Genomic DNA, 14,510 nt, shown 5'->3' with positions numbered 1-14,510 from the left:
GCTGATGGGAATTAGTAAATGTACATAAGTGAATTAATGTATGGAAATTAGCTCGAGTGCCACCGTGGGCCTGGTTCAGTTGATCCCCAGCTGCATATGTTGGTAATCACCGCTGCTTCTTGAATTCACTCACAGGCACGCAATAAACAACCTGCTGCCAGCACCCCCTACGCTTTTGTCTAATCCGCCGTTTCACTGGGCTCTAGTTTGTCTCACAAATACGAAAGTGAATCTCAGCAGCAGAATGCACAGAGGCACATTAACTAGGATGTGTGCCTGCACACTAAAGCCCCAGACATTAGGTCTAGGATTTACACTGGAATATGATTCCATAACTGTCTTAAGAGTTTAGTGCAGAAATAAGTTCTCAGGCAGATCTTGAAGAACTTTGTGACTTTTGAGACCTCATGCCTGGAGATGTTTTTTAAAACAATTCATTACTTTAGTTAATTGACCTGTTGAGCTGCTCGTTTTAATCTGCAATGAGCCTGACATTAACTGAACTAATGAGACATTTTCTTAAAAAAAAGTTTAGTGTTGCATTGATTCTTTCTCATACATTCTTCTACATCCTTCTTGAATCTTTGGTTAATGCTTCCACCTACTGGAAGAAAGAGTGCATTGGCTGTTATTAAACACCATTAGATACAGCTGCAGCAGAAGACAATGCTGTTTTTGTTAAACAGCCTTGAGATATAAATACTTGTGTTTCAAATCTGGCTTAAATCAGCATAGTAGAGACCATCAGACCCTGCCAAGGCATAGAAATAGTATAACAAGCAGCTGGAATGATGATTTGTTGGATAAGCTGTGTGATCTTGGCTTACTGTGATCGGATGTTATGAGCCACCGGAAGCACTGTGAAAGGAAGCATTACTGCACTAAGATAGTAGGGGCAAAGAACAAACACTCGCCAGTGATCTGATCTCCCGGTCATCATGCTTTCCAAGAGCTCCATCCATCATTGATTTTAAGGTTTCACTGACTTGCCCTGCAAAAATGATGCAACAATAAATAGGGATGAGAATTGAGATCTATCTTGCTACGGCTACATCTTTCACTACAGATGTCTCCCTCTGCTTGTCTACCGCGACTATGTCCGATTGGTTATGTCCATCACTAGTTTGTCCATCTGTATCTAGAAGTCCCACAGGATCTCAACTTGCTCATTCTCAACCACTCGAGGGGGCGTACAGCATTTCGACCTCAGGACTTGCAGGCCATACTGAGCACAGATGTTCCTGTACACTATGCCAGCCTCTTTGTTATGTATGCCCTGTCTGCTAGCGTCTTGCACCCTGCTGTTATGCGCTGGAGTGGTACAGTGACATGCTATGCAGGTCCTGTTCTTGTGCAAAATATATTTGTTTGCAAAATCCTACTAACAATAAAAGAATCTATTTTCAAAAGTAACTACTTTACTTTTTTAATTCACATACTTGCAGGTGCGAGTAGAATAGGCACGGACCGCAGTCTAGGAAGGGGGATAGTGTCGCGCAGTCTGGCAACCCTCTTGTCAAACTCGCAGCGCGTGCAGGTTGCTTCTGGAAGTTGGAAACAGAAGTTAGCGTCTTTGCACCTAGCAGTACAGAGCTGCAAGCTAACATGGCAGGAAAGAGGGCGTTAGTAATCCTGTCTAAAGGCGCAGAGGAGATGGAAACTGTTATTCCCGTGGATATTATGCGCAGAGCTGGGGTTTGTAACATGCTATATGTTAGCATTTAGCAAATTAGCCTGTTAGCGGCCATAAAAATTAGACCCCGCTTCAGTCGACTCACAACAGTATTGGTGGCAGCATTGTTAAGATATCAGCCTGTGAAGACTGTTATAACAGCCTGATATCTTGATAAGGGTTACATACGCACTTATCATGTGCTAAAGTTAACGCTTGCTAACACTGTCGATCTAACTTAGCAATTTTTCCCCTTTGCATATTCCAGGTTATTTAAGCGCATAAGCTAAGTGTTCAGTCAGCTATTTTGGGGTTGTCTGCTAATGGTTGACGGACTCATAACCTTACTAGTGAGTGCAGACAGAGGCCAAGTTAAATGTCAAAGTCCAGCGTCGTTGCACATCTCCGCCATTTGATATCTTTCAAAATAAAAGTCTACGTCAGCCAGTGAAGACAAAATGCCACATTGAACCATCAGGATAATGATGCACTGTTGTTGTTGTTTTTTTCTTTTACTGCCCATACATGTAGATAGCAGTGACGGTAGCTGGTCTTACGGGCAAAGAACCAGTCCAGTGTAGCAGAAACGTTGTCATTTGTCCTGATGCCAGTCTGGAGGAGGCGAGGAAACAGGTGAGGCTCAGCAACTACCTGCTAACATTACATACAAGAAGGGGAAAAAAAGCGTTATTTACAATGCTTATATTATATGCTTGTATGTCTTTATTATTGGAAAAATGTTAGTGTTGATGGTTCTCCCCCCCCCTCTAGGGCCCTTATGATGTGGTCCTGCTACCAGGAGGAATGCCAGGAGCCCAGAATCTGGCAGAGGTGAGATGGGGAGAGGGTCAGTTTTTACAGTTAAATTTTTTTTTGGAAATGACTTAAGAATTAAAAACAAGTTAAAATGCTTGAATTTGCCTAAACATTAGGACTAAATAACTGACAGTGAAAAGTGTGAAACAATTTGTTTCTAAAGGTTCATCAGTCTTATGTTTGATTAAGATGTCTAAACTGAATCTTCTGTATAGTCTATGATGTAACCTACACAAATGGTTCTGCTTGTGTGTGGTGCATCATGTGTTTTATTGTCTTGTGATTGTGTCCTGGTGTTTTATATGTGGTGCCAGTGACAAAAGAAACAAGTAAAATCTTGTTATGTTGTTGTTATTGTTTTTTTTCATAGGCAAACATATTTTCCCCTCGGGTTTTTCAAGTTCTTTGTACATTCTTTCAGGTCACTGCGTACTTATGGCATAGATTTAATGCACATGTATAAATCCACTGTTAAACGCATACGCTCTTTCTGTTAGCTCACACACTTGGGTCCTCAATTAATACCACCTTGTCAGATTAAGTTTCATATTGATATCACCACCTTCGTGGATTTAAGTTCTCTGCTGCGGTGCCAAAATTCCAGTATTGGGACCATTCTAGATTTGTAAATCGATAATTGTATCCAAAGAAATGCTGTTGCTTCTTTTTAGCTATATGCATGTGCAAGAAATGTTATCTTGTTTTCATAGTATCACAATAACATTTTTTTACTAAAATTGCAAATATTTGGCAGCGGTAGGACGATTATTTTTGCCGGTTAGACGCTAATTGGGGAACAGGGGAACTAACACACACGGCGTTTAGAATGAGCACACAGCAAGCCTAGTACTGACTCACAGTTTGAAGGATATTTAGGATATTATTTAAAAGGTCTACCTGATGTTCACAAGAGGTGGCAACAAAAATGTGTGCAAACAAGGAAGTGACTCACATGTAGAAAAGTGGCTAGGAATTGTCCTGCCAACTTCTTCTCTCATTCAACACAGAGTAGTGTTCTGTTATACTGCAAATTCTGGTATTGATCTGATACCAAGTAAATGCAGGGCCCGCCACTACACCACAGTAAATGCAGTGCATCATGTTGTCAGCCTTACTGTATCTTAGTCAGGGAAACTGGTCAAGCCATTCTCTTCGAAATCTATACACTTTCCCCCTTTGACTTTCAGTGGGCTCTGGCTCAGAGTCGCTCATATGTGGCTCATTATCTGATGCCATCTCCAGACCAGTGTTAGACACAACCTGAGAGGTTGATGGCTCTTTGTCAGAGCACTGGCTATCAGTTTCGAATGGATCAGGCCTTAGCTTAACAAGAAAGTTTTCAATCGTTCTTTTCATCTTTTCTCATTACCCACAGCTACATCTACTACTTCTATCAGACCTAGGCTACTCACGTCTCTCTATCCGCCTGCACTTTCAAACATACACACGTAGGCCTACAGGAATATCTTTACCACGGCCAATCAGAGGGGTCCCACCCTTGACTATCTCTGATTGGTTTAGACCACCATATGGGCATAACGTGTATCTGTTGTTGACCACACGGAGACTTTCACAGTTGCGGAGATGTTTCTTTTTTACTTGAATGGCTGGTTGCACTATTGCGACCTAGGATTTTTTTTAGTCACACCATTGAGAAATTGGTTGCACTTAGGCCATGCATCTCCATACCAGCATCAAAAATGTCTCCAGAACATGGCAGGGCTGTGCCATATCATATCATCTGCAATAACACTAGTGTAAATTTTATGTGAGTTATGTCAGCGTCAAAGCATGACATCAGTGCTATTAGCAATGCCATGCCTTTGTGTTCCATAGCATACACGTCAGAAAGACTAGGCATTTTCTGAGAGCAGGAGCCCCATGTCAGCCACTAATGAAGATTTAATTCCTAAAAAGGGAACTTTTTCAAAAAAAAAAAAAAAAAAGCTCACTTCAAAAAGTAACCTTCAAAAAAGCTCAATACTTTAGAAAATATGCACAAAGAATTTTGTTCCCCCCAAAGGTGGAAACAATAAGCATGTTTCACCACTTAACCACTCCAGTGTGGTATATACCAGGTGATGTTGTGACTCAAAAGTAAATTAATGACTCAACCAAGCATCACTAACTGCGCTTCATATGACAGGAAGAGAAAACGTTGATTGGAATTTACTGATGTGGTTATGTGGTGGAAAAGCCCAGGCAGAAGTATTCTTCAGTTTGATTATGTGACAGTATTGTAGAGCTCTTGAAGAGTTTCATGGCTAAGGTAGTTGTTGTGAAACTAAAGTGTGAAGCAGGCATATTAAACTTTACTTAAAATTTCCAGAGAAAACAGTACCGAGGCTACATTTGTGCTTATAATTGACTCATGGTGTGTTACTGCTGTTGCTGCTGCTGGCACCTTGTTTCAGTAGAATCACACTTCAGATTAGGTCACCAGAAAAGGAGGATGGGAAATGCCCTTGAGTTACTTATACTTATAAATGCTGCTGCCTTTGAGCTGTCGACATCAATAAAATGTTTTTTTTTTCTGTATCATCAGAAATGTCACTAGTGTCCTTTTTTGTAAGTCACTAAAGACAAGTAATGTAACTCACAGTGAGCTGCATTACTTATGTTTCCTGAATTCTGTTAGAGATTGTTGTCATTCTGTGATGAAATGGCAATTTTTTCCTCCTGAATACTCATCCGTGTAATACGCTGGCCTTCATCGATCTTGTATAGTATGAACTGAACCATGTGTGTTTCAGATGTGTTCAGGTTTCATGTTATCCCATCCAGCTGGATGTGGAGAGCATCAGTTGGTGTTTGCATTTATATTGTTATATCAGAAGAATTTGGTTTTTTTTGTATTAACTGCTTGTCCAATGTGCCAATGAAATAGATTTAAATAGATTAAAGAGATCCATATTTTTACTGTTCTTGTAAATACTCAGTGAAGCATATATTACAAGATTTTGTATTTGTATTGTATAAATAATATGGTAAATAACCACATTAGTTTACACTATATCAAGGATTTTTAATGGACGAGTCTATTGAATTTATGCTCTGGTTCAGATTTTAGATATCTGTCCAGTGTGTGGTGGGATCAGCTACAGCCTCTCTGTAATCATGAAAAGCAAAAATAGCTCTGTAGATTGGATAAATGGAAGATGAATAAGCCTTGAGTCAAGATAGGAATTTGTTGTGATTGTGTTTTTCTTCTTTTAAGTGATTTTATATTTAAAAAAACAACAACAACAACAACACACACACATTTTAGGCTTTAGAATTTGATGAGAAAATGGCCAAGAAATTGACAGATTCTGTCTTTTTAAAAAAAAAAGAAATTTAATGCACAATATGAGTTTTGATATACGAGTCATATTTATCTGATGGGTGCATTATATTATTCGTTTTTATTTTTGCTGGGTAGCTCTGTGTGTGTCGAGTGTTTTTTAAATATTGTCAGCTTATCTCAGTGATTATAATAAAGTCAGCATATACTCAGTGGAACCACATGGACTGCAAATGACTCACTGTGCATCTGGTTTTTACTCTCTCTTGCAGTCTCCTGCTGTGAAGGAGGTGCTGAAAGATCAAGATGGCAGAAAAGGCCTGATTGCAGCCATCTGTGCAGGTACAGTTTGTGGAAACAACAACAACAAAGTCATAATTACATAATTACACAGGACCAACCTTGAGTTGAGGTCACTCTCTGTGGGTTAAAGCTTCAACAGGCAATAAGCAAATGTTTTACTTTAGATAATCAATAAAAATTAAATGTTGATCACACAGACTGGTGCTGCCTTTAGATTGATTGGTTTAAAGTCTAATCTTAACATTGAAAAGCTGTTTTCCATAAGGAAAACGCCTCAATCCAAAAAAGGCAAAGAGAGAATTCTTCTTAAATTGCGGATTATGCAATTCGTGCACATATTTTGTGCATTAAAAATATTCTTCAGACTCATGTATTCTTAATACAGCTGTTTATATGGACCGTGTAATTTGGCTGGCTAAATTTGCAGCATTTATTTTCTTCCATAAGATTTCTTCCAATTTTTGTGTGTGAATAAACTGATATGATTAATCAGAACAATGCATTTGTAAACAAATGCAAACACAGCTCAAAATGTCCACTGGTATTGAATACACAATGATATGGAAATAGTGAAATAAGATGATTTTACCTCAGACATGCAGTTAAACGCTGCTCTGGGTCAAACCATGAAATTCTCCCTGCTGCTGACTTGTATTGAGAAGTGGATGAAACCAGTATCGGTTTCTTACTTTTCTTATTTAGAAACATCGGGAACAGCTTATCATCGGTTGACGCTGACCTCAGTTTTTTCACAGTGTGTTTTTTGAGGATGAAGTATTTGCAAATTTGCTTCTGAAAAATGTTGAATTTTGTTGTCTTTTGGCATCACGCTCATTTTGTAATGGCCTTAACTTTGGCATTTTTACATGGCAAAAAGAAAGTGTTGTTGTTGTTGGAGGAGCCAAGGAAGGTTCAAGAGTGATGGAAACAGATACATACAGACACATACTGATTGCAGGGTTTGTAAGATGTTGTGGTCATAAATGTGATCATTGTGCTATGGTGTAGTTGAACAAAAAAATAATAATGCGCACACTTTTCCAAAATATATCAAAACAGTTGACGACAAAAATTAATAATAAAAAAATTCTCATCTACAAAGATACTCTGGTTTTAGGTTCATCAAGTTAGTTTTGTACTGGCAAATGGGATTAGGAAATGATGGAGGTTTGGTAGGTTCACACGTCATTTCTGAACATTTTAGTAAGTGGATTTAGCCTAAAAAGAGGATGCATCTCATCCAGATCTTGAAAAATATACACCAATTATAAATATCCTGCTCCATTAATTTATGGAAATTTGCAAACCCCATTCACAAAGGGTGAGGTTTTGATTAAGAAGTGTCCCCCAAGTGCACCCAGAAGAGGTGACATTTTCTTTGACAGATGAAAGGACGCAGGAAGGACAATTCGAACGGGAACAGGGGACCAATGCGGCAAAGTGGATTGAAGGGTGTCCTAGAAATGACTGAAATCCTCACAGGAATATACAGTTTAATGAAACTGCCAGTTATTATCCTGACACATGAAAAAAAGTTAATTAATAAAAATAAAAAAAAGACTTGATTGAAAATTGGAGTAATAATGCACCAAACAAAAGAAACAGGACAAATGTATCTTATATATATACTTCTATTTTGAGCTAATAAGTGACACATGGATGTAAGAGAGGTCCCCAAATATAAATACACAATTTATAAAACAGCCATCATAATCCTCACACTTTTCTCTGCCTTGCGGTTCCTGGGAGAGAGAGACCTTCTGAGACACAGACTGCTGTCCTCTGGGTGGGGACTGTGTGTAACAGGAGTAGCTTGGCTCTAACTGGCAGACTGCTGTTGTGCCAGGGAGAAGTGCAATCTTTAGACTGCATGGGAAGGCAGCCAAGGAGCATAATCAATAACTTTCTATTTATTAACAGTTTTTGGATGAGCTCACTGCAGTGGTAGGGCATTACCAAAGTTAATGCAGCAGCAGTCAATGTCTTTCTTTCTCCTACCTCTCTTCTCAATGTGGCTCAAAGTCTTTGGCGAGAGGCTGAAACCATATACTATATGTAGATATACTTAGAAAAATGGTACAGTTAAGGATACCTTTGGGACACAGTGTTATAATCGCATACTTTGCAAGTCTGTCATTGATTTAGCAACTGAAATCCATAAGGTAAAATGCATCATGTTGTGTATTTGCATTTTCTTGTTGCTGTAAACATTTTCCATTGAGTTTGAAAGGGCCGGTTTGAGGATGCAGCCTTTTGCTTAGTTTACTCTTGACTCTGAGTTCTTTGAACTGCATAAAGATGAAAACGAAGACCGACACAAGCAGCTGAACACGCTCTTTAGTGTCACTTTCTAACAGGAAGCTGTTAAATGAACCTTACACAGCTTTGCCCTTCTGCAGGTCCCACTGCTCTTCTGGCACATGGCATTGGCTTCGGCAGCACAGTGACTACACATCCTGCCATGAAGGAGAAGATGATGGCTGGAGGTAAAAAACAAACAAACCCAAAAACAACAAAAACAGAAACCTGTGACTTCATGTACTGCTAAAGGCTTTTGATATTTAGTGCTGAAACTCAGAAGAGAACAGGAGGAGGTGTGTGTATTTGTAAAGGGCAGCAGATGGTGCTATACTAGCGCTTTCTTGCCTATAGAGAATCGTGTCACTCTGCAGTAGAAGAGCACACCACTCAGAGGTGAAAAGCAATACAAGAATTTGACAGAACATACTAGAAATGGCTGAAATTGTGACCATGTCTACATTCTCATAGTTCACTGTAACATCATGACATGTGTGACTTTCGGTTTGTCGCTCAAAGCTGTCATATTGTCATAATCCTTATGGTGTTGCTCTTTCTTTTTTTAGACCACTATAAATATTCAGAGGCTCGAGTACAGAAGGATGGACATTACATCACCAGCCGTGGGCCAGGAACGAGTTTTGAGTTTGCCCTGACGATTGTAGAGGAACTTATGGGGGCTGAGGTTGCAGCTCAAATCAAGACTCCTCTTATTATGAAAGACTGACTGTAGCTATGTTTTCTTGCAAGACTGCAAACAACACAGCCCCTCCCCCCTATAAAAGTCTGACAGTGCTGAGACTGCTAATCCATTATAGCTGGCATCGAGATTCAGGACTTGCTATTGAGAAAACATTCTGTTGCGAAAGGTTATTGTCTTCCTCTGCCTTTCATAAGTTGCCAATGACACTGAAACAATATGGATAATAATCACTGTTATATTGTAGCTAATTTCCACTAACTGCTTCCCTGTTATTTTGACTGCTGTATGGCAATGCCTGTCATTAAAGGACAAGTGTGATGAATCTCTGCTCTTGTTATTCCATTGTTTATTAATACTGGAGGTCACTCTGTAGATTTCACATGCCTGCAGTGCATGTTGACACCTAAATATAGGCTGCATAATGTAATGTATTGTGAGCGCTGGTTAGAACGCGGGAAGCGGAATCCGAATTGATTGACAGGCACTCTGGCCAATGAGAAACGTGGACCTAAATGCAGTTGTGTTTTAAACGGCGAATGGTTTCTCGGCCGCAGCCGATAGGGCGGGGCTTTGATGTAGCGCGTGGTAGCTGTGTCAGAGCAACAAAATCCGGAGGGTCTTCATACAGTCAAAAAGGAAGAGGAGGATTTCGCCTAAGGTAGGAGCGTTTGGGTTTTCTTTCAAGTGTTTTGCGGGTTATTCCGACTCCTGTTAACCATAACGTTCTCCGGGAATGTGCTTTGTAACTGTAATATTTTATTTAAGAATATAAACGCAGTTTACACCACATTAATCACGTTAACTAGCCACCGCGGGTGTCGAAATTAAGATTTCTCCGGCACGTTAATTACACAGCAGCATACCGGACAAAGGTTACATCATTTAAAGAGTGGGTGTTTGCAACTAGGACTCACTTTGTTAGCCGTGATTAGCCTGCTGAGTGTGGTGAGTGGTGAGCCTCAAGTTCGCGGCGATCTATAAAGCCATAATGGATTGACATCACCGTCTCAAATTGGCCGGGCAGAGTAACGTTTGCCCGAGGTAACGCGTCCACTGCTTGCTCACTGTGCAGGGATGCGTTGAACTGAAACAGGAAGAACGACTTATCTTTACACTGTGAGATCGTTCTGCAGATGTGACCTGACATGGAGACGTCAGCTCCAGAAGCCCTCCATCCTCAGCAGCAGCCGCCGCAGTCAAGACTGCTGCATACGCTTACTGTAGCTAATGCAATGCGGCACAGGCCAGGTTGTACATGACTTGTGATCCAACTAAATATGACTACAGGAAATTTAATGAGCTCTAAATCAAAGTTCCATCGATACTGATGTTGCCACTTATTGGTATGACTATACAAACTACAGCATTTTGCAGCATGAGTTTGCTTCACCAGAGATCCTTACTGACAGAGACGCCCTGTCAGGATTACACATTCATGGTATTTCTTAAAAAAAAGTGCAATCCAGAGGTGTCATCTCCATCTTATTCAGTTTACATAACCAGGAAATACACAGCAAGTTATAATTCCATAGACTCCATGCTCAGTTGTAGGGAAACTCCCTTTTACACCACTTTCAAGCAGCAGTGATTCTTAGCGAATTCTTAGTAATTCCATGCATATCCGCAGCAGAGCAGTCAGAGATCATCAACATTTAAAAGCAGATCTAATGGGCTTTTATTATACAACCAAACAAAAGTTAGGGTGACACTGAGGCTTCCTTCCCGGTATTGTGCATCAAGAGAAACAACTGTTAAAATCAAATGAAAATCAACATCATCAAAAAAAGGAGTGTTTGTGTGAGGCTCCCCATGAGAAATGATTTCACTCGCTGACTACTAATTGCATGTTTAACGTATTGATTACTTTAAAATGTTTTTTTTGGTGACATTAGTTTGAGGCAAAAGAGACAGTGTTAACATTTTTCTGCATTTTTCAGTTATTTTCTGTTAGTGAGCTGTGTTGCTAAGTGGTTAATGTTAGGTTTCTTACATATTTGAGGTCATAAGCTGTGTTTGAGGTCTGCAGACCACAGGCTGAAGTTTGGTTTTAGAGCTTCTATATCACCTTCTTGGAGCTATTTACCCAACCGAAATAAGCCCACAATTTGGATTTCCTGCCCGACTGTTGAATAACAACAGGGGCCAACCATGTAAACAATGTCTGTCCATGATTGACTGACCATTGCAACTTCCTGTGGAGTTTGAGGATTTTTTTTCTTTCTTTTTTTTCCACTGACTAACATTTATTTAGAGATAATCTCTTGCTGGTTACGGTTTCCAAAAGTTTTTTTTTTTTTTTTTTTCCAATCATTTTAGATGACTGTTCTCATTGTGTTTAGACGTCATCATTCTATTGTCTGCCTGATCGAATTGATTTTATTTCAGTGTTTCATAATAAACCAATTAATGTCAATTAATCCTTACCACTCCCTGGAAGATGAACATTGCTGCTTAAATGGCATCTTCCTCATAAACTGTATAGCACATTCTCATTAATTTTCTGTGTTTTTCAGTGGGGTATTTATGGAACGTTAACATTTTGCGCTCTTGCACAAAACATGTTAGAATTATTCTGCTTGAGCAGTGGTACAGTAAAGAGCTTCAGGCTTGACTCCCTATTTCTGGATGGGGCAGAGGAGGGCAGGATGGGGGTAGGGTGAGTCTGAAGTCTCTGTGACTGAGTCATTGGTTTAGCTAATGATGCAATTAGAATGCTACACTTTGCATCTCCTGATTAGCTCCCCTGCTCGCACAGACTGAATTTGCTTGCCTGAGTTGTTTTTACAGATGTGTTTCAAAAGGTAATAGGCAATTTTCAAGCAATCATGGTTTCATCAGACAACCACAATTTTTAAGGTCATAAGCGATAAATGGATAGGTCTGACTCAGACACTGAACGTAATGGGGAATCTAAACAATAGTTGTTTGTAATTGTACAATTTGGGACAGAATGGGTAAAAGTTTTGAATAAAATGTGCATTTTATATTAAGTTACGGCTACTTAAATGTGCACAAGTCTGCATAAAATTCTATTGCAAAGAAATAAAAAAAAGCTACATAGTATTCTGCTATTTTGGCGTATTTTTTTCATTATATTCAAAAGAATATAAGATTGTTTATAGCAACATTTTTGTCCCAGTTGTTTACTCAGCGGGGATTTGTTTGCAACTGACATGATTTAGAAAATTTACTGAGTTGGTATCTATAAATGTGAAGTACATGTATGATGTTTGAAGAGGTCGTTTCGTTGATAATCCGGACTCTCGAGCTTTTTTTCTTCTTAATAATCAAAGGTTGATAGAAGATTGAACTCAGAAGTTTAAAATTCAGCTTACGACTCTTATGTAATTAGTGTTTCCTTAAACAAAAGTTTCAGTTCTGAGTAGGGATCAGCATATAAGCTTTTAATCGTAATAAATATACATGTAAGCTAGGGCTGTGCGATATGACCAAAATCTCATATCCCGATATAAAACATCTATCGTCCGATAACGATATAAATCACAAAAAATGTAATATTTTCTGTAAATTCTGTGAATCTCGGATAGGTTTAGTGTTTCCAGCTGGGCGTCATGTAGCTGGAGTTCAGTGTTTTAACCGATGCATGAAACTACACATTTTTAGACATAAGTTGTAACGGCCACCGTTTTCTTTGTGAGTATTTATTACACGGCGTGCTGCGGGGAAACGCCTGTTCTAACGTTTGAGTCTAAGGTTTATTTTTTAGCACCTGACGACTCTTTTTTTGCTTCTCATCCGTCAATACTCTGCATACTTTTTCACATGATTCCGTTTATTTTGAAAATTCTCAACAGGATCTTGAGCTTTATTGTGAAAAGTTTATGTGGAAAATAAACAAGCGGACATGCGATGGTTTTACCATCGTTGTTGCTAACCACAACCCATAAAAACAGGCGCTTGTCCGTCAGTAGTGTGGTTATATTAAATATAAGAGAAAGAGAGAACTTTAAGAAATTAATATAGCCACTACAGTGACCATCAAAACGATGAAAAAATATTGCCGTAAACAGTTTATTTTGCGACACCACGAAACAAACGATTGCGTAAAATGAAACGATAGACGTTTTTATATCGTCATCCGATATATATTGTTATATGAACAGCCCCTATGTAAGCTTTTCCAGCATGGCATCAATCCTTGGTGCCTTGTTTTTCTGCTTATCGTTATGTCAGATACAGTTAGCAGAAGTAAATGGGCCTGACCCAATGTACAAAAGAGGATTTTGAACTACAACAGGAACATTATTAGTTCACACAGTGTGTTTGGTCAATTAAATATTCCTTTTGTGTGCTGTATCTATGGTGAGCAAACATACGGAAAAGGTCTGATGGTGCAGTCCTATGTTGTCCTGCTAGTTATGCATCAGTTGTGTGTTGTTGCACAGATCCCTCTGTTAACATCGCATTATCCATTTGCTGAAAATGCATCCACTTAGGCCCAGACGGAACAGCTGATTTATGTATCTCTGCAGCCCTCACTACATCTTCTGTGCACATAAAGTGTTGCTGATGAGAGCGATAAACCAGGCAGTTTATTCCCCTCAGCCAGCAAGAAGACAAGGTAACTGATCCCAATTGCAGAGGACTGAATGTTTTTTTTTTTTTTTAAACAGCAATCAAAAACCTGATTTAAATTGGGTAATCTCTATTCAGGGTCATCTACTTATGTGCCTCTGCATCACTTTCAGCTGTGGTGCTATTTTTTAAAATTTCATCTTGGAAGCCCCACTCAGAACCATTTGTACTTGAACATCTGCATTTTCTCCACAAATATTAAAGTTGTGTAGCTGTAGTTCATTAAATTCTGTTTCAGTGTCTACTTTTGTAGGGGTCCATTTTGTTGCTGCTTGGTTTCTTGCACCTTCAGGTTAGGGGCTTAGCGAGGAGCTTTTTAAAAAAAAAAAATAAATAAAAATAATTTTGGTGTATTTGCTCTTTAATTGTCACAAACAGTGACACCTTACTAGTAAAACAATAACAACTATCTTGAAATTGGAAAAAAAAAAGTTTTTAACTCAATGAAAAAAAAGCAACGTTTCACAGTAAAATAAAAATAAACTGATTTAGACAGCACTAGAACACCTCTGATTGAAGTATCCATCCTTCAGTGTCCAAGATGGTTGAAGAAGCTAAATGGTATTGAGCTCCACTAATACAACAACTTTTCAGTCAGCCAGGCACAGCATGAAAGTAGCTACTGTGATATCACCTACTGGTTTCTCAAGTCCCATTTTAAAGCTGAGCATTTCCGTTGTCACTACCTTGATCTTTTGAAAGATAATCTGATAGGAGTCGGGTTTAATTTGAGTTTTTCTCTGTGAAACTTCACAGTGATGGGTTAAAGACTTGTCAGTCATATGTTGTTGGTCAGTGACCGTAACCCACATAATCCTCTTTTCTGAAACGGATGGCCA

General features: G+C 39.1%; 2 protein-coding genes across 3 annotated transcripts in view; both read left to right on the top strand.

The window, feature by feature from the left end:
• Window positions 1–1,485: 1,485 nt before the first annotated feature.
• park7 (parkinson protein 7) lies at window positions 1,486–9,397 on the top strand. The gene is made up of 6 exons (XM_004548578.6): window positions 1,486–1,695; window positions 2,204–2,305; window positions 2,444–2,503; window positions 6,044–6,113; window positions 8,474–8,560; window positions 8,939–9,397. Exons 1-6 carry the CDS (start codon window positions 1,606–1,608, stop codon window positions 9,097–9,099), a joined length of 570 nt encoding a protein of 189 aa, XP_004548635.1. The 5' UTR covers window positions 1,486–1,605; the 3' UTR covers window positions 9,100–9,397.
• A 217-nt stretch (window positions 9,398–9,614) lies between these two features.
• kcnab2a (potassium voltage-gated channel subfamily A regulatory beta subunit 2a) overlaps window positions 9,615–14,510 on the top strand; it is a 99,780-nt gene continuing 94,884 nt past the window's right edge. For both annotated transcript variants that reach the window (XM_012918494.5, XM_014412909.4), the window contains exon 1: window positions 9,615–9,733. The gene's annotated coding sequence lies outside the window, so the exon portion shown is untranslated. The remainder of the gene's footprint in view (window positions 9,734–14,510) is intronic.

Source organism: Maylandia zebra, linkage group LG5, assembly GCF_041146795.1.
Source record: "Maylandia zebra isolate NMK-2024a linkage group LG5, Mzebra_GT3a, whole genome shotgun sequence".
NCBI classification, from domain to species: Eukaryota; Metazoa; Chordata; class Actinopteri; order Cichliformes; family Cichlidae; genus Maylandia; species Maylandia zebra.
The sequence above is the reverse complement of the archived record's forward strand: the minus strand, read 5'-3'. Positions and strand labels throughout refer to the sequence as shown.